This window comes from Strix uralensis, chromosome 15 (assembly GCF_047716275.1).
Source record: "Strix uralensis isolate ZFMK-TIS-50842 chromosome 15, bStrUra1, whole genome shotgun sequence".
NCBI classification, from domain to species: domain Eukaryota; kingdom Metazoa; phylum Chordata; class Aves; order Strigiformes; family Strigidae; genus Strix; species Strix uralensis.
In genome coordinates, this window is record NC_133986.1 from 11278030 (window position 1) to 11297718 (window position 19689).

At 66.3% G+C, this 19689-nt stretch overlaps 4 protein-coding genes across 12 annotated transcripts in view; 1 reads left to right on the forward strand and 3 right to left on the reverse strand.

Moving 5' to 3' along the window:
* On the forward strand, positions 1-17811 carry SSH3 (slingshot protein phosphatase 3). Of its 4 annotated transcripts, XM_074884424.1 has the most exons (19): positions 1-77; positions 1118-1155; positions 1393-1558; positions 2002-2120; positions 2184-2255; positions 2388-2453; positions 3225-3413; positions 3746-3839; positions 3939-4067; positions 4141-4187; positions 4875-5021; positions 6009-6209; positions 6440-6707; positions 9785-9899; positions 10380-10421; positions 16186-16293; positions 16406-16532; positions 16618-16735; positions 17063-17811. In XM_074884424.1, the coding sequence occupies exons 1-19, from the start codon at positions 27-29 to the stop codon at positions 17762-17764; spliced, it is 2799 nt and encodes a 932-aa protein (XP_074740525.1). In that variant the 5' UTR covers positions 1-26; the 3' UTR covers positions 17765-17811. The 4 variants fall into 4 exon arrangements, with proteins under 4 accessions (XP_074740525.1, XP_074740526.1, XP_074740527.1 ...); XM_074884425.1 differs by lacking the exon at positions 16186-16293; XM_074884426.1 differs by lacking the exon at positions 16618-16735 and having other exon boundaries at positions 16186-16305; positions 17063-17600.
* POLD4 (DNA polymerase delta 4, accessory subunit) lies at positions 11346-12316 on the reverse strand. Its single transcript, XM_074884433.1, has 3 exons — positions 11890-12316; positions 11686-11797; positions 11346-11509 (listed from the first exon to the last, which is right to left on the reverse strand). The coding sequence occupies exons 1-3, from the start codon at positions 12299-12301 to the stop codon at positions 11485-11487; spliced, it is 549 nt and encodes a 182-aa protein (XP_074740534.1). The 5' UTR covers positions 12302-12316; the 3' UTR covers positions 11346-11484.
* On the reverse strand, positions 12916-15590 carry LOC141950052 (glycine N-acyltransferase-like protein 3). The gene is made up of 6 exons (XM_074884432.1): positions 15485-15590; positions 15308-15389; positions 14266-14373; positions 14034-14154; positions 13504-13624; positions 12916-13418 (listed from the first exon to the last, which is right to left on the reverse strand). The coding sequence occupies exons 2-6, from the start codon at positions 15383-15385 to the stop codon at positions 12998-13000; spliced, it is 849 nt and encodes a 282-aa protein (XP_074740533.1). The 5' UTR covers positions 15386-15389; positions 15485-15590; the 3' UTR covers positions 12916-12997.
* CLCF1 (cardiotrophin like cytokine factor 1) overlaps positions 17688-19689 on the reverse strand; it is an 11143-nt gene continuing 9141 nt past the window's right edge. For 3 of the 6 annotated variants that reach the window (XR_012630914.1, XR_012630913.1, XM_074884430.1), the window contains 2 exons: positions 18857-19294; positions 17688-17960 (listed from right to left, as the gene is read on the reverse strand). Coding sequence is in view for 4 of the 6 variants with exons in the window: in XM_074884430.1 (XP_074740531.1) it covers positions 17940-17960; positions 18857-19294 (459 nt within the window). In the remaining 2 variants the exon portion in view is untranslated. Of the gene's footprint in view, positions 17961-18808; positions 19295-19689 lie in introns of those variants that run through there. The other 3 variants (XM_074884429.1, XM_074884431.1, XM_074884428.1) reach the window with 1 other exon arrangement.

The following is a 19689-nucleotide window of genomic DNA, read 5'->3' on the forward strand; positions in this document are numbered from 1 at the left end:
CGCTTCCTGGTGCGGCGCGGCGGGGCATGGCGCTGGTCACCGTGCGGCGGGCGGCCGGTTCCGCCGGGGGCCCCGCGGTGAGTGCGGGACGGCACCGGGACCGGCACCGGGTACCCCGGCCCGGGACCCACCGCTGCTGCCGGGGGTAGGGGGTGGGAGTGGGCGGGAGGTCCCGGTTCGTCCGGCGGCGCCGGTGGGAAGCGCGGCTGTGCCGTAGGGGGGGTCCGGCGGAGGACGGGATGTCCCGGGGGTCTCCCAGTGCGGGGTTCCGGGGGGTTCCGGCGTGTGGGGGGGTACGGGATGTTCCGGGGGGTCCCGGCGGGGGTACGGGCTGTCTCGGGGGCTCCCGGCGGAGGGTACGGGGCTCCCGGAGGGTGGAGGGGGTCCGGGCTGTCCCGGGGGCTCCTGGCGCGGGGGTACGGGGGCTCCCGCAGGGTGGGGGGGTCCGGGCTGTCCAGGGGGGGTCCCGGAGGGTGGGGGAGGTACAGGCTGTCCCGGGGGCTCCTGGCGCGGGGGTACGGGGACTCCCGGCGGCGGTCCCGGCTGCTCCCAGTGCAGGGGGGAAAAGGCGCCTCCAGTCGCTCCCGGTGGGAGGTTACTGGGAGCCCAGTTGCCCCCAGCACACGTTGGGGTCGCCTCTGCTCCCGGCTGGGAGTTGCTTCGTAGTTGGGGTGAGGGGGGGTGTGGGGGGTGGCGATTGTTCCCAGTCGCTCCCAGTTGCTCCCACTGTCGCCAGTGCTCCCAGTGCCCGTCCCCACCCCCTCCAGTAACCACTGGGCCTTATCTGGGTGCACAGCCCAGGGCCCCTGCTGTGAGCACTTCCCCCTGGGCAGCACCCAGCTTGGGGGGGGGGCACAAGACACAGGACCCCCCGCTGACATCCCAGGGCCGATCCTCAGGGATCTACCTCCCCAGTGAGACCCCTCCCAGGGCCCCCCCTCTCCCCATGACACTGGGGGGGGTGTGTCAGTTTAGCAGAGTGGCTTTGACTAGCAGTGCCCAGGCAGGACATGCCAGGGGGGGCTTGCTGGGTCCCCCCAGGCATGTTCTGTGCCCTGGGGTTATGGTCCCCCCGTGGGCATTGCCCCCCCCCTCGCCCCAACTCTGTGCTTTGCAGGAGGAAAATGTGCCCAGGCGAAGACAGCTGCAGCGGCGGTGAGAAGGGGCTCCAAAGCCACGGAATAGTGGGGGGGTGGTGTCACTGGGGTGGGGAGGGGACACAGCTACCCCCTGAGGAGCATTTCCCACCACCCTGGTGTCCCAGTCCCCCAGCTCTCCCCCTCCATCCTCGGGGGAGAACTCTGGGGGTACCCCAGCTGCCAAGGCTGGGTCCTGCTGTGGGCTGGGCCCCCCACATCCCACTCAGGACCCTCCTGCCTCCCCCCCCGCCAGGCAGAGCTTCGTCATGGTCAAGGGGGCCGCCCTGCTGCTGCCTGCGGAGGAGCCGCTGGAGGCCGAGCCCCCCCCAGCTGCCCCCCCCGGCCAGGCCCCGGGGCAGCAGGAGCAGCACCTGCAGCTCATGATGCAGCTGCTGCGTCCCCAAGATGCCATCCGGCTGGTAGGACACGGCCACCCCCGGGGACGGGGACAGGGATGTGGGGGGAAGGGGATGGGACAGGGTGGGGATGGGGACAGGGGTGGGGAAAGAGTGGGGATGGGATGGGATGGGATGGGATGGGATGGGATGGGATGGGATGGGATGAGGTTGGGGACAGGATGAGGTTGGGAGGGGGCAGGGGACAGGATGAGGATAGGGATAGGATGGGATGAGGACAGGATGAGGATGGTACAGGACAGCTGGATGAGGATGGGGATGTGATAGGATGGGATGGGGTCAGGATGGGGATGAAATGGGGTGGGGACAGGATGGGGATGGGTTACAGCCCAGCTGTATGGAACGGGATGTGTGCTTGCTGCTGCTCCCTGGGCACTGGGGGGCAGATCCCACCGTGCTGCCCCCAGGGGTGCAGGGGGCACCCCTCATGCTCCCCCCAACCCCAGGCAGTGCGGCTGGAGTCGGCACGGCCGCGGCGGGTGCGGTACCTACTGGTGGTGCGGCCCGAGGAGGCAGGAGCCGAAGGAGAGACAGCGCTGCTGGGCGTGGACTTCACTCACGAGGGGTGAGCAGGGCGTGGGGGGGGTGTGGGGGGGCGGCCGCACCCCCTGACCTCTGCCCGCCCCAGGGCCACCTGCTGCACCCTGGGCATGGTGCTGCCCCTCTGGAGCGACACCCAGGTCTTCCTCGACGGTGATGGGTAAGTATGGGCGGAGCTTCTGGGAAGGGGAGGAGCTTATAAGGGTGGGGCTCATGAGATTGGGTGGGGCCTGTGGTGAGGGGCGGGGCTGGGGTGACCACTCTGACCCCCACGTCTCCCCATGGTGCCCAGGGGGTTCAGCGTGACATCGGGGGGACAGACTCGCATCTTCAAGCCCATCTCTGTCCAGACCATGTGGTGAGCGAGCCCTGGGTGTGGCTGTGGGTGAAGGGGACATGGGCACCACCGTTGGCACCATCATGGCCATGGGGGACATGGGCATCATCATAGCCATGGGGGATGTGGGCACCATCATGGTTATGGGGGATGTGGGCACTACCATGGAGGATGTCGGTGCCACCATTGGCACAGAAGACATGGGCACCATCATGGCCATGGGTGAAGTGGACACCACTGTAGGCACAGGGGATGTGGGCACTGCCATGACCATGGGGGATGTGGGCACCACCAGGGTTATGGGGGATGTGGGCACCATCATGGCCATGGGGGACGTGGGCACTACTGTGGGCACAGAAGATGTGGGCACTGCCATGGACATGGAGGATGTTGGTGCCACCATGGGCACAGGGGACATGGGCACCATCATGGCTATGGGGGATGTGAGCACTACCACGGTTACAGGGGATGTGGGCACCACCATGGGTACGTGGGCACCACTGTGGGCATGGGGTACATGGGTGTCACCATGGGCACGGAGGATGTGGGCAGCACCTGGGCACAGCCAGGACACGGACATACAGGCACTGGGCACGGTGGTGGGAACGGGGGGGCATTGGGGGGGAGTTTGGGCACAGCCATGGGCCACTCAACTTTGCCAACGGGAGACGGGAGGTGCCACCCACATGCTGGGGGGCCACCGGTGCCGCCCCGGTGGGGTGCCCCGGCCGTGGTGGCGGGGAGGAGATGCGGGCACGTGCCGGGGCGGTGGTGGCAGGTGGTGTGCGGCAGGGCCGTGCTGCAGGAGCTGCACCGCGCCTGCGAGGAGGCGTCCCGCGGCGGGCACATCCCCGGGGGGCCAGCGCTGGCCTGGGCCCGCGGCTACGCGGCGGCGTTGGCCTCGGAGCAGAGCTGCCTCAACGAGTGGTTGGCCATGGCCGACCTCGAGTCCGTCCGTCCCGCTTCACCCACCCCCCTCCGGTATGGCCCGCCCCCTCCCAGCCTGCTGGCCAATCAGGCGCTGCTCCTGGGCTGGGGAGCGTCAGGGCGGGGTGGAGGGGGCGGGGTTTGTGGGAAAGGGGTGAGGCGATTGGGTGGGGCTGTGTTGGGAGGGCGGGGCTTGTGCTGACAGGCGGGGTTAATGGAGGGGCGGGGTGGTGTGGGTGAGGGGTGGGGCTGAAAGGAAGTGGGTGGGGCATGGGGGACTGGGCGGAGCTTCCAGTCCGGGCAGGGCTGTGGGGAGGTGAGGGAGCGGAGCAGGCGGGGTCTGGGCAGGGTGGGGCCCACCCGTGACAGCGTGACACGGGTGCCAGGCCGGCGGCGCCGGAGCTGTCGGAGCAGGCGGTGCGGGCGCTGCTGCGGGACGTGATGGCCAGCGCTGACCTGGAGAGCGTCACCTCCAAGGAGGTGGGTGGCAGCAGGCAGGGGCTCCTGGCAGGCCCAGGGCCTGGCTCGCAGGCAGGGGCAGGCAGGAGCAGGCAGGGCACAGGGTCATCCCTCACCCAGGTGCGGGAGGAGCTGGAGCGGCGCACGGGGCACAGCCTGGCCCGGCACAAGGACTTCATCGACAACGAGATGCTGCTGGTGCTGGCGCAGATGGACCGGCCCTCCCGCGTCTTCCCGCACCTCTACCTGGTGGGCAGCGGGGAGGGCAGGGCGGGCAGGGCAGGCAGGGCTGTCCCCACCCCTCACCGCTGCCACCACACAGGGCTCTGAGTGGAATGCGGCCAACCTGGAGGAGCTGCAGCAGAACCGGTGAGTGTGGGGCAGCATGGGGTCATCTGGGGGGTCACAGTGGGGTGGCATGAGGTCATCTGCGGAGGCATGGGGTTATCTGGGGGGGTCATGGTGGGGTGAGCATGGAGCCATCATGAGGTGTCACCATGGGGTCATCTGGAGGGGTCATTGGGTGGCATGGGGCCATTATGGGTGGGCATGGTGGGGTGGGCATGTGGTCATCGGGGGGTCATGGTAGAGTGAGCATGGGGTCATCCTGGGGTGTCACCATGGGGTGGCATGGGGTCATCTGAGGGGCCATGGTGGGTTGGGCATGGGGCTATTATGGGGGGTCACAGTGGGATGGGCAAGAACCCATTGTGGGGTGTCACCATGGGGTCATCTGGGGGGTCATGGTGGGGTGGCATGGGGCCATCATGGGTTGCCACAATGGGGTGGCACAGGGCTATCTGGGGTGTCATGGTGGGATGACACAGGGTCATTTGGGGTGTCCTAGTGGGGTGGGCACAGGGTCATCATGGAGTGTCATGGAGACGCAGGTACGACATCATCATGAGATGGCCCGGTGGGGTGGGTATGGGGACACTCGGCAGGGTGGGTGCAGCAGGGCTGTGGCATGGGGGATGCTGTGGGGCAACCCCCAGAGCACAGGCAGAGCCCCAACCCTGCGCACTGGCAATGTCCTCCCTGCCCACGGCACCACAGGGTCACCCACATCCTGAACGTGGCACGGGAGATCGACAATTTCTTCCCGGCGCTGTTCATCTACATGAATGTGCGGGTGTACGACGAGGAGACGGCCCAGCTCCTGCCCCACTGGAACGACACCTTCCTCTTCCTCTCCCAAGTCCGGTCAGTGGGGCCAGGGCAGCCCCAGGGCACAGGGGCACGGGGCGGTTGGGCGGGGGGGGCATTGGGGGTACAGGGTGTGGGGGGCATGGAGGGGCTGGAACCAGCGGCAGGCTGGGGGGGGGACACGGGTGGGGGGTGTGTGGGGAGGTGTCTTGATGACTGAGGTGCTGGGGGATACTGGGAGCATTGGGAGCTCTGGGGCATGGAGTGTCTGTGGACAATGGGGGACATGGGGAGCCCTGGGGCATGGGGAGCCTTGGGAACACAAGGAGGCTTGGGACACAGGGTCCTTGGGGACATGGGGAGCCCAGGGGATGCAAGGAGACCTGGGACATGGGGTCTTTGGGGACACTGGGAGCACTGGGGGCTCTGGGGCATTGAGTGTCTGTGGACACTGGGGGGCCGGGGGGCCCTGGGGCATGGGGAGGTCCTTGGGGACACAGCCATGAGGCACAGGGTCCTTGGGGACATAGGGAGCCCTGAAGACACAAGACTTGGGACACGGGGTTCTTGGGGACACGGGGAGCACTGGGGATGCAGGGTCCCTGGGGACACAGCGAGCCATGAGGCATGGTGTCCTTGGGGACATGGGGAGCCCTGGGGGCACTGGGAGCACTGGGAGCTCTGGGGCATTGAGTCATTGTGGACACTGGGGGGCCAGGGGTCTCTGGGGCATGAGGGTCCTTGGGGACATGAGGAGTCCTGAGGACACAAGGAGACCTGGGACATGGGGTCCTTGGGGACACAGGGAGCCATGGGGACACGGGGAGCCCTGGGAACATGGGGAGTTCTGGGACATGGGGTCCTTGGGGACACAGCGAGCCATGAGGCATGGGGTCCTTGGAGACACAGGGAGCCCTGGGGACACTGCTGCCCTGAGGGTAGGAGGGGCCTTGGGAAATGGGGTCTCCAGGGACAGCGGGGTGGCTGGGGCCACCTGGGGAGCTCGGTGGCAACGCCCAGGGTGGGGGGTGTGTTTTGCCGCAGGGCTGGCGGGGGCCGGGCGCTGGTGCACTGCCGCATGGGGCTGAGCCGCTCGGCGGCCACGGTGCTGGCCTACGCCATGAAGGAGTTCGGGTGGCCCCTGGAGCGGGCGCTGCGGCACGTCCGGCACTGCCGCCCCGGCGTCCTGCCCAACCCCGGCTTCATGCGCCAGCTGGACTTCTACCAGGGCATCCTGCAGGCCAGGTGGGCGGGGTTTGGTGTGGCCACGCCCCCTTCGGTTGGGAGAGGGAGGGGCCTGTTGTGACCACACCCCCTCCGGCCAGGCGGTGGAATGGGTGAGGCCTGTGTGGCCACGCCCCCTCCCGGTGGGGGCTTATATGGCCACGCCCCTGGGTGGGGGTGGGGCCTAATGTAGAGGGGGCGTGGCTACGCGCGTGGGGCGGGGCCATCTGCTGACAGACAGGTTGTGGCAGCCGGCACAGCAGCCTGTGGGAGCCCAAGGCGGCGGCAGCGGCGGGGGAACAGGCGGCCCAGCCCGAGGAGGGTCCAGAAGTCACCCCGGGGGGCGAGGGGGGCCTGTCCCCGGCCCCAGCCCCGCAGTCCCCCGAGGAGACGGGCGGGCCGGGGCTTTTGGGGGCCTCCCGGCGCCCCCGCATCTCCCTCTGCGCCGTCATGCGGAGCATCAGCCTGCTGGAGTGCCCCGAGCCCCCCGAGCTGCCAGCAGAGCCCCTCGGCGGGGAGGTGAGCGTGGGGCAGAGCTGAGGGGGTGTCATGGCGGTGGCTGAGCCCCCTCCACTGTGTGTGTGTCCCCCCCCCGCAGGTGTTTGCGGCCTCGGAGGAGCCGGGGGGTTCCCCCCCGAGGACACGCCCCTCCTCCCGGCCCCGCCGTGTGCTGCGCCAGGCCAGCCTGGATGGAGGCTCCGCCCCCGCCTGGGACCACGCCCCCACGGCCGGCCACACCCCCCACACCGCCGGTGGTGACTCCGCCCCGGCCCCTGCCCCCTAACCCGGGGGCGGGCCATGGGGAAGGGGCGTGGCCTAGGCCTGCTGGAGGCGTGGCCAGAGAGCCAGCACACCCCCTCGCCCCACACACAGCTTGCACTTGGGGGGCGGAGGCGGCCCAGCCTCACCCCCACACACACCACTGCCACCCCTCGCCGCGCCAGCACTGAGAATAAAGAGTGGAAATGGCTGCCCCTGGCATGGGTCCTGCCCGGGGGTGGCTTTGTGGGTGGCAGGGACAAGCGTGGGGCCTCCTACGAGGCCTTGCTCAGCTGTGGGGGCATCAACTGGTGCTTTGGTAGCCATCGGTAGGGGCCAGAGTGAACAAGTGAGCTGTAGGGCGTCTCCCAGGGTGTGTGGGAGGGGATGGGTGTCACACCCCCTGCCGCGGGACACGAGGACCCGGTCTGACAGCACGAGGCTCAGGCACCATCTTGTGCGGCGGGTGAGCGGTAGTGCGCATGCGCCGTGGGGCGGGACGGGAACTACAGTCCCCGGTCAGCCTTGGGCCGCGGGGATGTGCGCATGCGCCTTGGGGCGAGGGATGGGACTACAACGCCCATCATCCCTTGCGGGGGGGGGGGGGGCGCTTTGCGCATGGCACGCAGCTCCTTCCTGGTTGCTATGGGAGACGGGCGCAGGCCTACCTCAGCCCCAGCGGCCTAGGCCGCGCCGCGGGACCGGGACCGGGGCAGGCCCCGGGGACCGGCAGCGGAGGAGTGAAGCGGGGCAGGGAGGCGACAGTCCGCTGTGAACGAAGCAGCGGGGCAGGCCGGGCGCTGGGGAGGTGGCAGGGAGTGATCCCCCGGATCATACAGAGCGGCAGCGGGGGGCAGGGGCAGGCCCCGGCAGCAGCAGCGGGAGCCAGGCCTACCACCAGCGGTGGATGAGGGCACCCGCCAGAACTACTGCTGTGGCCCCTGCAGCGTCCTCAGCATCACCACCTCCCTCACCAAGCCCTCTGAGTGCATGACCTTGGCCTACAGGTGAGGGCAGGCCCCACACCCGGCTGTCCTGACCCCCGGGGGGGCACAGCCAACCCTGGGCTGGGAGAGCAAAGCCATGAATCAGGGATCCTCTTGAGGCTGGAAGAGCTGAGGTGGAGCCCCACATGGCACTAGGTCGCACATTGTTAAAGGATTTCACCAGACTGTGGGTATCTCTAGGTTTGCTTTATTAACAACTCAGAGTTGGGCCATCATAATTCACTTTTGAACTATTGAGAAACGACTCAAAATGTTCTATTTAACATATATTTAATCTATGTCTAGCTTTTCATTACCTAGCCTTTCTAAATTGCTTACCCCAAGTTAATCACTTATTTCTTATCTTTTGTTATGTCTAAAACTTAATATGTAAGATTAATTTTAGTAATTCAGCTTGAGTGGGTTTTAAGCCAGCCCTGATGAGGGCTGTAGAGGGGACAAATGAGCCCTGAACTGTTGGTATTGTTCCTAGAGCACCTGTACTCTATTAATTAAACCTATAAAACAATATTTATTAATTATTCCTTCTATTAATAATATCCTAAGAGAAAAGAGTTTTCTAAAAGCTTGTTCCTTTTACAACATCACCTCTGCCTGTGTTGAGGAAAGGCGTCCTGACTGGAGCCTGCTCTGAGGCTGTTGCTCCGGCCAGGAGCCATCCCAGAGTCTTCCTCCTCCCCTGACCAGGGCACCCCCCCGGTTGGGACTTTGCACCTAGAGAGCTGCTGGAGTGTGGCCAGAGCTCTCGGTGGTTTGTGGCCCAGCAGGAAAGACCTGACTTGCACTGCTGGGCTCTGCCGGCAGCCCGACCTTTGCTCGGCTCCATCAGTCACGTCTCACAGCTGCCCCTGTGGATGGGGCAGTGCAAGGCGCTCGCAGCAGAGGAGCTGGGCACGGCAGCAACCTGGGCTCTGTAGCGGGGGAAATGCCATCAGTCTCTTCAGACCCCCCCGTCCCACGGGGGCACATGGGACAGAAGGGAGATACAGGCCATGGGACGGAGGGAGGGGGGGGACAGCGCTGCCGTGGGCTGTGCAGAGCCTCCTGCCTGTGATTTTGGAGATAAAACAGACCCTGTTTCTTCTTGAAGCCTTTCCCATGGCTTGGGGTCTTCTTGATCACCACCCACATGCCTTTGGGTGCTCTTTGCGGGGGATTTTACCACCTCCCTCCCCCAACCCTCTGCCACCACAAGGAGCCTGGAAACCTCCCTCATTCCTCCCACCCCAAACCTGGGTCCTGCCCCCAGATTTTGTGACAGTCACTGTCAGACAGGCCAGAAGGGCATCATCAGTGCATGGCTCAATTGCAGGCTTGGGATATAACCGATTCATTTTATTGATTAAACAACATAGCTAATAAAGTAATCAATAACCTAAATAATTAACAGACACATCCAATTATTCATTCATGATTAAATGATTCTGCACGCAGCAAAGCTACTAATTACAGCTCTTAAATCTTATGAATCCCACAGGACTGCTGTTGAACGACACCTCTTATCGTTCGTCCCAACGCCTGGGGTGGGGGAAGGTCCCGTCGGAGTCCTGATAGCCTGGGGGGGGCTGTGCCTGCCAGGTCTGGCTCTGCAGGTCGACAGCACAATCCGCAGTCATCTGCACCCCTAATATCAGAAGATCCCCGCCCTGTGCTGACCTTTACTTGATTTTGTACCTTATTCTCAATTTTTTCCATTTCTGGGCCCTTTTTGCTACCCTTTCACCTTCCTTTCTCCACCCAAACAGCCTGCTCCGAATTACTTTTTCTCCACAAGTCCTAGTTTTGTTTCATCCATACCCTGAATCTGATGTTTTTGCTATTACTACCTAGGTAACCTCAGCTTTAGATGGGATTCCTGGTGTGGAGGATGTGGAGGAGAAACCCCACCTGCAACTTCATGATGCTGCTGGAGGATGGGAACAGGCAGGAGCACTGTGGTCTAGAGGTGAGCCCCCACAGCCCCCCCAATCCCCGAGAGGATCACGGGGTGCAGTGGCACGTCACACCGTCTGCGTGCTGCAGGCGGGGACGATGGAGGGCAGGTACTGGAAACGCCACATTCGAGTGTCACCTGGGAGTACCACAAGCGGAAGATGTACTTGTGGGTGCAGGGAAGGACACGGGTGGGCAAAGAGACACCTGAACTCCCCTCCGGCCCCCCTCTGACCCCCACCCACGCTCCCAATATGCCCCCCACCCAGACTGACCGACAACAGCGTGCTCCAGCCAAGCCCCTGCCAGCCTGGGGACGCCTCTGTCCCCGGCTCTCCAGCCCCATTGGCCCTGCTCCCTCCCTGCTGTTACCCCGGGGTACGGGCAGCACTGGCCAGGGAGGGGGCAGGTGGCATTGCCTGCTCTGTGCCAGCCCTGTGGGCACCCAGATGGGCAGCGACTCACATCATGGCTCCTCTTTGATTTTCTCCAGGTGCAGAAGACGAAGGACAAACCAACAGCGTTGCCCTCTCAGGTACCAGCACTGCGTCTACACCCCTGCTCGCTATCCGAAGGGCTCCCCTCTCCCAGTTTAGTCAGTCTCATTGGTGTTACTGGGAGTCCTCACAGCATCGAGATCTGGGTTCACCGGCTCCCCCCACCCTTTCTGTGCCTGGCAGGGTGGCCCCTCTCCTGTCCCCTCAGCCTGCTGTGGGGTATCCCATGTCTCTTCCCGTGTCCCCTCTCTGTCACGCTTGCTGTGGGGCTGAGCTCTGCTGCTCTCCTATGCTTCCCCAGCCATGGCTCATCTTTGGGGGGGCACCCCAACCCGGGGACCCCATCGTTCTTTCTCCATCCCTGTGGTAAGAACCAATCCCCTGCCGCTGGCATGGGAGGGGGTGCAGCAGGCACAGGGTGGGCCAGGCTCTGGGCACTGGCTCTGCTGGGCATCTGAGCCAGAAACCTGGCCCTGCCATGGTCCCTGACGCTGTCTGTCTGTCGGTCTCTGCTCACTGGGCAGTCAGCTCCTGATCCCGTTAACTCTGCTCCCCCACCACTGCCTGCCCCCCCAGCCCTGCACCTCCCACCCCAGCTCACCCTCCTGCTTCTCCATCATTGTTGCCCAGCCCCGGTGCCCCCACCCACCAAAAGGGGCACCCCCATAATGAGGGGGAGCTACGGGCAACAGTGATGCCTATCTGCCCCAGAGCAAGGGGATCTGTGGGGCAGAGGGATTGCTGTCTGCTCCATATCGGGGGGGGGATCTGGGGCAGGGGGGAGCAGAGGGCATTGTGTGGGGACCCTGTGGGGTGACACAGACCCCTGGCATTAAACTGTGTGACCGGACAACCTGCCTGGGTCTCTCGGGGGGGGGGTACAGACCCCTGCCCTCCCTCCACTGCCCCTTCACCCCCCACCCTCGGGGTGCCCCCCACACAGCACGCAGCAGCCCCCCTCCTTCACTCACACCAGCCTTTAATCCGCCCGGTGCCCCCGGGCTGCGGCACGGCTGCGGACAGGCCTGGGGGGGCTGTAGGCACAGGGGGGGAGGTAGGGGGGCCCCCCCAATTCCTCACTCCAGCGTGGGGTGCAGCGGCTCAGAGCTCGTACTCATGCCAGAGGCTGTGGGGCACAGGGGGAGGGGGGTGTCAGTGGGTGCCCGGTGCCCCCCACCCCTTGTTGTCGGTGGTGGGAAGGATACCCCCACACCTTCAGGGTGCGTGGGGGCGGGGAGCACCGGGAGAGAAAAGGGGGTACCCGGTGACATCCCCCCCTCCCCCCCGCCATCCCACACCCACCTGTAGGTGACATCGGGGTTGTCCCGGTGCTCCAGGAGGGCGTCGCGTACAGGGCCGGGGGGGCTCAGCCCCAGCGCCTCCGCCCGCTCCCACCGCTGCAGGCGGGTGATCCCTGCGGGGTGGGGGGGCCGGGGTCAGCGAGGCCGGGTGGGGGGGAACCGGGGGAACCGGGTTTGTGGGGACACACACACGGGGGGGTCTCACCGGTGCAGGGCCCGTACTCCCAAGCGAGGTCGAAGCGCCGCAGCATCTCCAGGAGGGCCTGGGCCGGGGGGGGCGGCGGCGGGGGCGCCTCGGCGGGCGGGGGGGCGCGGGGCTGGGCCCGGGGACAGTTCTTGCCCTTGACCGAGCCTGGGGGTCGCCGTCGCCGCCGCGGGAAGGAGTCGGTGATGCGCCGGGGGGGGTCCATGGACCTGCGAGAGAACGCGGCTCGGGGCGGGGGGAGCGGCGGCGGCCCCGCGGCTGCCGGGAAACGGGCGTCGGCCCGGCCCGCCCCTGCCCGGGCGGAAGCGGCTGGGCCGGGCTGAGCTGGGCTGGGGGGGCCCGGCCGCTGCCACCCCCATCCCGGCGGTTCCCTGTCCCCCCCGGGCACTGTCAGCCCCTCGGCTGTCCCCATCCCTGTCAGCCCTACAGTTGTCCCCACCACCCTGGACACTGTCACCCCTACAGTGGTCCCCGTTCCCCCGGATGTCCCCACCACCCTGGACACTCACCCCTACAGTGGTCCCCGTCACCCTGGACACTGTCACCCCCCCTGGCTGTCCCCGTCACCCCCACAAGCCGTGACTCACACTGTGCCAGCCGTCACCTTCAGTCCCTCACAGCCCTCTGGCTGTTGTGTGTCCCCCCCCACAGGGAAGCACAGCCAGTGACCCACAGGCCCTGTGTCTGCCTGTCCCCACCCCCAGCCGTGGTGACACTGTCCCGAGGGGGGGTGGGACACGGCAGGTGCCACCAGCAGATTTGCCTGAGGCTTCTCGGTCCTCCCTGGGGGGGGTCGGGGTGGCACAGGGCGGGGGGTGGAGAATAGCTGAGGCAGGGCTGCACTGGCACAGAGGGATGGGTTGACTCCCTGGGGACACAGCTGCGTCCCTCAGCGGTGACACCACACCACCCAAGCCACCAAACCGTGTCACGGCTGTAACGGCCGATGCCGAGCCAGGTGCGAGAAAATTGATACCAGTGGGAGACACAACCCTATAGCAGCCATCAGAGAGCCCACAAACACTCTTTGGTTTTGCTTTTTTCTCTTTGCTCCACAACATGGCAACTTCCCTGCCCCGGGGAGGGGACACAACACGGTGTGGGGGACTCAGGGTCCGGCCCTGCCCAGGCCAGGGTTGTGCAGCACAAAGCGGCAAAGCCCCGGCAACCGCTGGTGGCCCAGCTCCTCCTGCAGCCGCTGCATGGGCCGGTTGCCCGTGGTCGTGTGCCCGAAGGAGAAGAAGCCACGGGCCTGCGCCCGCCGGGCGGCCAGGACCATCACGGCCTGCATGTGGCCGCGCCGGCGGTGCGCTGGCAAGGTGTAGCCATGGGCCCCCGTCCCGAAATGATCGGTCAGGCACCAGGAGAGGGGCTGCCCAGCCCCGTCCTGCAGGCAGAGGTTGGGGAAACAGCGTAACAGCTCCGCCAGGTACCGCTGGCTCCGGCTGTTGCCCCCGTAGGGCCACGTTTTGTTCAGCAGATCCACGTGTGACGGGCTCAGCGAGCCCACCCGCACGCTGGGGTCCAGCCTACAGGGAGGGTCGGCCGTCAGCGGGAGCTGCCCCCGCGCCGGGCTGGTTTTTTGTTTTTTTTGTTTTTTTCAGGGGTGCTCACCGGGGCTCGGGCATGGTGCTGGGGTCAGGGTGTAGGTAGGTGTAGTACTCAGAGACCTCCAGCTCGACCCCCTTGGTCCCCGCGATGGCCTGGGACACCTTGGCCACCTCCTCTTGCAACCCTGGGGATGGTGCTGTCAGGGGAGCGGGGGGACACCTGCTCCCAAGCACCCCCATTCCTGCCCCTGACCCCCCCTCTTTCTGACCCCAGCACGCCGGCTCTGCCCTCCCCAGTGGTCCCAGGGGCCACCCACAACCCCAGTCTCTATCCCCAGTAGCCCAATCCCCACCCCCCAGTGTGCCCAGCACCCCAGTTCTTTCCACCAGAGCCCCCCAGCACCCCCAGTCCCACCACAATACTCCCCAGTGCCCGCCAGCACCCAAATGCCTGCATCCTCCAGCATCCCCCAGCACCCCCAATTCCTTCCACCAGTGCCTCCAGTTCCCTACCCCCATATACCACCAATGGTTCTCCCAGTGTCCCACGCTCCCAGTGCTCCCCAGTACTGCCCAGTTCCCCCCCAGAACCACCGATGATGTGGAAGGCGGTGTCCCAGCGCAGGCAGCCGGGGGTCTCCAGCAGCCCCCGGTAAGCGCCCACATCCCGGTAGAAAGCCGCGTGCGTGTTCCTGTAGCAGTCATCCACCGGCATCTGTGGGGCACCCATGGGTACCCTGAGCCCACCGGGCACATGGCAGGCCACCGTGTGTGTGTGTGTCACCCCCCCCACCCCCCAGCAGTGACCCCCATCCCCGCCGGCCACCTCTCCGCTGCGCCTCGCCAACACGGCGCCAAAGTCGGGCCACGAGTCCACCACGACCTCAAACTCCCCCGGGTTCCCACGGTTTATGTTCATCACGGCCCCGTGAACCTGCAGGAAAAGGGGGTCAGAGCTGGGGGGGGCTGTGGGGCAGATTTGGGGCTCCCCGGGGCTCCCCACAGCACCCTGCCCTCGCCACCCCATAGGGCCTGGTGGGGTGAAGGCAGAGGGGGCGGTGCCTAATGCCAGGTTGCCCACAAGTGGGTGGGGCTATGTGGAGTGGGCGTGGCCAGAGTGGGGCGTGGCAAGCCAGAAGCTTGGGATTGGTGGCCTGGCACCTTGCCTGGGTTGGGATTGGGCAGCTTGTATGAGGGTCTGGGAAGGGATTGGCTGATTTGTGTGGGCCTGGAAGGGGATTGGCTGACTCAGGATCAAACTAGGCTGGGATTGGCCAGGGCAGGACTGGGATAGGCGGGCTTAGAGCCAGCCCCGGGGTTGGGCGGTGACGTGTCCTGGACTTGGGACACCCGGGGGCGGGGGGGGGGGACACACAGGGTGACACTGGGGTCCCCGTGGGGTGAGGGCGGGGAGGTGACACTGGGGTTCCCATCACCGGGGGGAGAGACGGGGCTGACACTGGGGTCCCTGTCACAGCAAGGGATGGGGTGATATTGGGGTCCCTGCCACGCCACGGGGCAGGGCGTGACACTGGTGTCCCCATCGTGTCACGGGACAGAGTGACATTGGGGTCCCCATCATGGCAGGGGACAGGGGGTGACACTGGGGTCCCTATCGTGGCACAGGGCAGGGGTGACAGTGGGGTCCCCGTCATGACACGGGACAGGGTGACACTGGGGTCCCTATCGTGGCACAGGGCAGGGGTGACAGCGGGGTCCCCGTCATGACACGGGACAGGGTGACACTGGGGTCCCTATCGTGGCACAGGGCAGGGGTGACAGTGGGGTCCCCGTCATGACACGGGACAGGGTGACACTGGGGTCCCTATCGTGGCACAGGGCAGGGGTGACAGCAGGGTCCCCGTCACCGGCAGGGCGAGGGGCAGGCTCCTCCGCAGGGCCCCCTCCAGGCGCTGCAGCTGGGCCGGGCACGTCAGGATCAGCATGGTCCTGCCGAGAGACCCTGCAATAACACAGGGACAAGGACCCCCGGGGGGGACCCTGTCCCCATCCCTGTCCCCATCCCCAACCCCTCCAGTACTCACCCTGCAGCAGTCCTGGGGACCGTGGGGCAGGCGGTGACACCAGCCGCTGCCTGGTTCTGTGGGGCTGGCAACGACGCTGGTGCATCCCAGGGCCACCACCGGCCGTCACGGGCCAGCGAGTGTCCCCTACCCTGGGGCGGTGGCCCCGTACGGGGGCAGCGGGCAGGGTCCATCCGTTCCGCCAGGCACCGGGCATGGGGCCAGCCCTGCCCCACTCTACGGCCTCCTGGAGACTGGTGCTCAGCGGGGACACCCTGACCCACAGCCGCCAGCACCCCACTGCCCTGGGACCCTCGTGGTGTCACCGCCTGCCCCACGGACCCGCGGTGTCACCTCCTGCCCCACGGCCATGCTGATCCTGACTTGCCCGGGCCACCTGCGGCGCCTGGAGGAGGCCCTGCGGAGGAGCCTGCCTGCCACCCTGCCGGTGACGGGGACCTTGGGGACATCCCCTGCATCCCCCCCTCGTTGCCCTGCTGGTGACAGGGACCTCGGGGACCCCTCTCCCTGCCTCTCCCCTCCCCCTGCCGCTGACACCCCACATGGTGTCCTGACCCCCGCACCCACAGTGGCTGGCAGCACCCTGGGGGTGCATCAGGACACTGTGGGGGGGTCAGAGGGACCCGTCATGGCCCCATTGCCCCTCACAGCCCCCCCCAGTCCATGTGTGTGTGTCCCCCAGCGCTGACCCTGTCCTGCAGGTTCTGGGGACCGTCATGACGGTGGCCCGGGGCAACCCGGCCTCCCACGAGGTGCTGGTGGACTCCTGGCCCCATTTCAGCGTCGTCCTGACACGATTGCGCCCAGAGGTGCTGCTTCGGGTGTCCGCCCCCCACCCCGGCAGCACCCCACACGCCGTGGGGCTTGGGGGGGGGGGGGGAATGGGAACGCTTAAACCTTGTGTGTCCCCCCCCTTTCCAGGAGAACAAGGACCCCGGGGACTTCTACACCAACCAGCTGACAGCCTACTACCGGGACGAGGGGGCCTGGCGGGCGCTGCTGGGGGGCACCAAGGCGGTGGGCTGGACCCGGGCCTTCCAGATCCACGGTAAACCTGACACGGGGATTTGGGGCGGGGGGGGGCGTGTAGGGGAACCCCCGGCTCTGCTGTGCCCCTGACGGCGCTGCTGCAGGGATGCAGGAGGGGCTGTACCAGGCCGTGCGCGAGGCGGCCGACGCCAAGGGGCTGCGGGTGGAGACGTATCGGTACCAGGCGCTGCTGAGCCCCCGGCCCCCCCAACCCCGTGTGCAGTGAGTGTGGGGGACACCTGGGCACAGGGGGGCAGCAGGGGTCCCAGTCACGCCCCTGGGTGACGTGGGGGTCCCCAAGCACATCCCTGGGTGACATGGGGGGCCCTGAGCACATCCCCAGGTGACAGGGATGTCCTCAAGCACATCCCTGGGTGGCACAGGGGTCCCCAATCCCATCCCCAGGTGACACAGCGGGTCCCCAATCCCCTCCCTGGGTGCAGCAGCTCCCCAGTGCCATCCCTGCAGGGTGTGTGTGTTTGGGGGGGGGTGCGCATGCAGGTCCCCCCGTCCCCCCCACCCCAATCTCTCCGCTCTGCCCTGTTCCAGGGTGCCACCAGGACTGCGCCTGGCACCCGTGTCCCCGTCCCACATCCCGCTGCTCAACGCCACGTGGGCTTTCGGGGGCAACACCCGCAGCCGCTGGTTCCTGCTGAGGGTGGTGCAGGCACTGCCCAGCGCCTGCCTGCTGGCACCCCACGGGCGCCCCGTTTCCTGGAGCCTCTTGGACCCCCTGGGCACCCTCAGCCACGGCTACACGTTGCCCGCCTGGCGGGGACAGGGCCTGAGCGGGGTGACGTTGGGTGCCCTGGGCCGGGTGTTGCACGCCCGTGGTTTTCCCATCTATTGCGGGGTGCTGCCCCACAACACCCCCTCGCAACGAGCTGTCCGCGCTGTCGGCTTCCTGCCCCAGCCCGGAACCTTCTACACCCTGGTAGTCACCCCCCCCACCCAGTAGTGCCCGGGGAGGGGAACACTGGCGGGGGGCCACGGGCACCCAGAATGGGGTACCGGTGGTTTGGGGGTGTGAGGGAAGCCGTGGTTGTTGGGGGGATAAAATGGGGTTACCTGTGCCTGAGAGGGGGGTCCTGCCACTCCCTAACCCCCACACTGAGCTCAGAGTCTAGGGCAGCTCCCCCGTTCACCCTGGCCCCTACTGATGGCACCAGTGGCTCCTTGGGCCCCCCGCCGTGTGGCGCGGGCGGGGCGGGGGCGCTGGAGAAAGGCTTTTATTCGTTCATACAAGAATAGATCTTCTGCAATAAATACCCCAATAAATAACATCTCCAATAAATAAACACTCATAGACGCACCGGGACAGTGGCCCTGCGGCCCCGCCTCCAGCCCCGCCCACCGCAGCCCGGAGCCCCGCCCTCCCGGGTGGGGGTGTGGCCTGGGGGTTGCTAGGCAACCGGAGAGGCGGGGCTTAGGCCACAGGGGGCGGAGCCTGTTGTAGGAAGGAGGCGGGGTTTGCTACACAGGCTGGTGAGCGGGGGGCTTATTGCCAGCAGGGGAGGGGGTGGAGCCTATCGCTCCTGGGGCGGGGCTTCTCTTCCTATGCTGGGATTGGTCCTTTCTGGGGGCTGGGCGGGGCTTGCACCCCCTCTAAAGCCCTTGGGGGTAGGGGGCAGCCCCGAGGGGACAGGGTATGGTGGTGGGTGGGGACATGGGGTGGCTTTGGTGGCACTTCGGGGTCATGACCCCTATTTCTCAAGGCACACTGGTGACAGCAAGGGGACATTAGTGGCTTTGGTGGCACTTGCGGGTCAGGAGCCCCATCCCTTAAGGCACGGGGGGGGGGCTGTGAGGTGGCTTTGGTGGCACTTTGGGGTCATGACCCCTATTTCTCAAGGCACACTGGTGACAGTAAGGGGACATTAGTGGCTTTGGTGGCACTTTGGGGTCATGACCCCCATTTCCCAAGGCACATTGGTGATGGTGGGGGCACATTAGTGGCTTTGGTGGCACTTGGGGGTCAGAAGCCCCATCCTTTACAGCACAGGGGGGTGGGAGGGGGGACACAGGGTGACTTTGGTGGCACTGGGGGGATTAAGACCCTCATTTCTCAAGGCACACTGGTGACGGAGGGGGAGGGACACGGGGTGTCTGTGGTGGCCCTGGGGGTCGGGAGCCCCATCTCTCAAGGCACAGCGAGGTGGCAGCGGGGACGTGTGGTGGCCCATGGGGGTGAGGAGCCCCATTCCCATGAGGCTGAATTTAGGGAGTGGAGGGGGGGGTGCGGCCATTTTGTGGGGGGCTTGAAGCGGGGAAAGTGGGGGGGGGGGGGGGCGCCGCTCAGAATCCCCTGGCCTCCAGCCGCAGCGTAACCACGGCGGGCGGTACCTTCTTCTTGAGGCGATTAAAGTCCTTGGCCGAGCGCCACAGCCAGGTCTGCAACTCCTTCAACAACCAAAAATCCTCCATTTTCTTTAGGAAATCATTGGAAGGAACCGGAGTCCCGGGAGGCGCCGAAGGTCCCCCGACGGGAAGGGGATAACCCAAAGAAGACATAACGCCAGCGATGCTGAGCACTAAACCTTGAAGGCTGGAACAAAAGTGACCGAGGCGATGACGCAGCTCGGCGGTCCCCGCCGGCCCCTCCAGCGCCCGCAGGTAGCAGAGCAGGCGGCTGTAGGCCCGGTAGTTGGCGGCCAAGCGAGCGTTGTCGGTCAGGCCCCGCCACAGGTCCAGGTCCACCGTGGCGCTGGGGACCCGCTCGGCCCGCGCCAGCCGCGGGGGGTTGAAATCGGGTTCGTTGAAAGGGGGACCCAGGTAGTTCAGCTGGAAAGTGGAAAAAGGAGGGGGGGGAGTGTTGAGGGGGAGGGCAGGGGAGGGAGTGTCCCCCTCAGTCTGTCACCTCCCGCACCCACTGTGTTGTCTGTGTCCCCCAGGTCTCCAATGTGCCCCTCCCTGTTTGCCCCCAGGTCTCTGTGTGTGTCGTCCCCCCCTCCACAGTGTGTCCCCACTCTCCATGTCCCCACGCCTGTGTTCTGTCCCCCAGATGGACACACCCACCATGTCCCATGTCCCCCAGGCAGACGTGCCCACCGCGTCCCCTTCCCCTTTGTGTCTCTGGCCTCCGTGCCCACCATGTCCCCAACCTCCATGTCCCATGTCCACCAGCTGGATGTGCCCCACATGTCCCATGTCCCCCAGATGGACACACCCACCACGTC

Coding starts and splice junctions, on each gene's coding strand:
- LOC141950052 (XM_074884432.1), bottom strand. CDS start 15,385: ATGCTGATCCTGACGTGCCCGGCCCAGCTGCAGCGCCTGGAGGGGGCC. Junction 13,625..14,033: donor CACCGCCTTCCACATCATCG/GTGGTTCTGGGG, acceptor CACCATCCCCAG/GGTTGCAAGAGGAGGTGGCC. Junction 13,419..13,503: donor AGCACCATGCCCGAGCCCCG/GTGAGCACCCCT, acceptor CCCTCCCTGTAG/GCTGGACCCCAGCGTGCGGG.
- SSH3 (XM_074884424.1), top strand. CDS start 27: ATGGCGCTGGTCACCGTGCGGCGGGCGGCCGGTTCCGCCGGGGGCCCC. Junction 1,156..1,392: donor CGAAGACAGCTGCAGCGGCG/GTGAGAAGGGGC, acceptor CCCCCCCGCCAG/GCAGAGCTTCGTCATGGTCA. Junction 4,188..4,874: donor GAGGAGCTGCAGCAGAACCG/GTGAGTGTGGGG, acceptor ACGGCACCACAG/GGTCACCCACATCCTGAACG.
- POLD4 (XM_074884433.1), bottom strand. CDS start 12,301: ATGGGGACAGCCGAGGGGCTGACAGTGCCCGGGGGGGACAGGGAACCG. Junction 11,798..11,889: donor GGAGTACGGGCCCTGCACCG/GTGAGACCCCCC, acceptor CCCACCCCGCAG/GGATCACCCGCCTGCAGCGG. Junction 11,510..11,685: donor AACCCCGATGTCACCTACAG/GTGGGTGTGGGA, acceptor TGTGCCCCACAG/CCTCTGGCATGAGTACGAGC.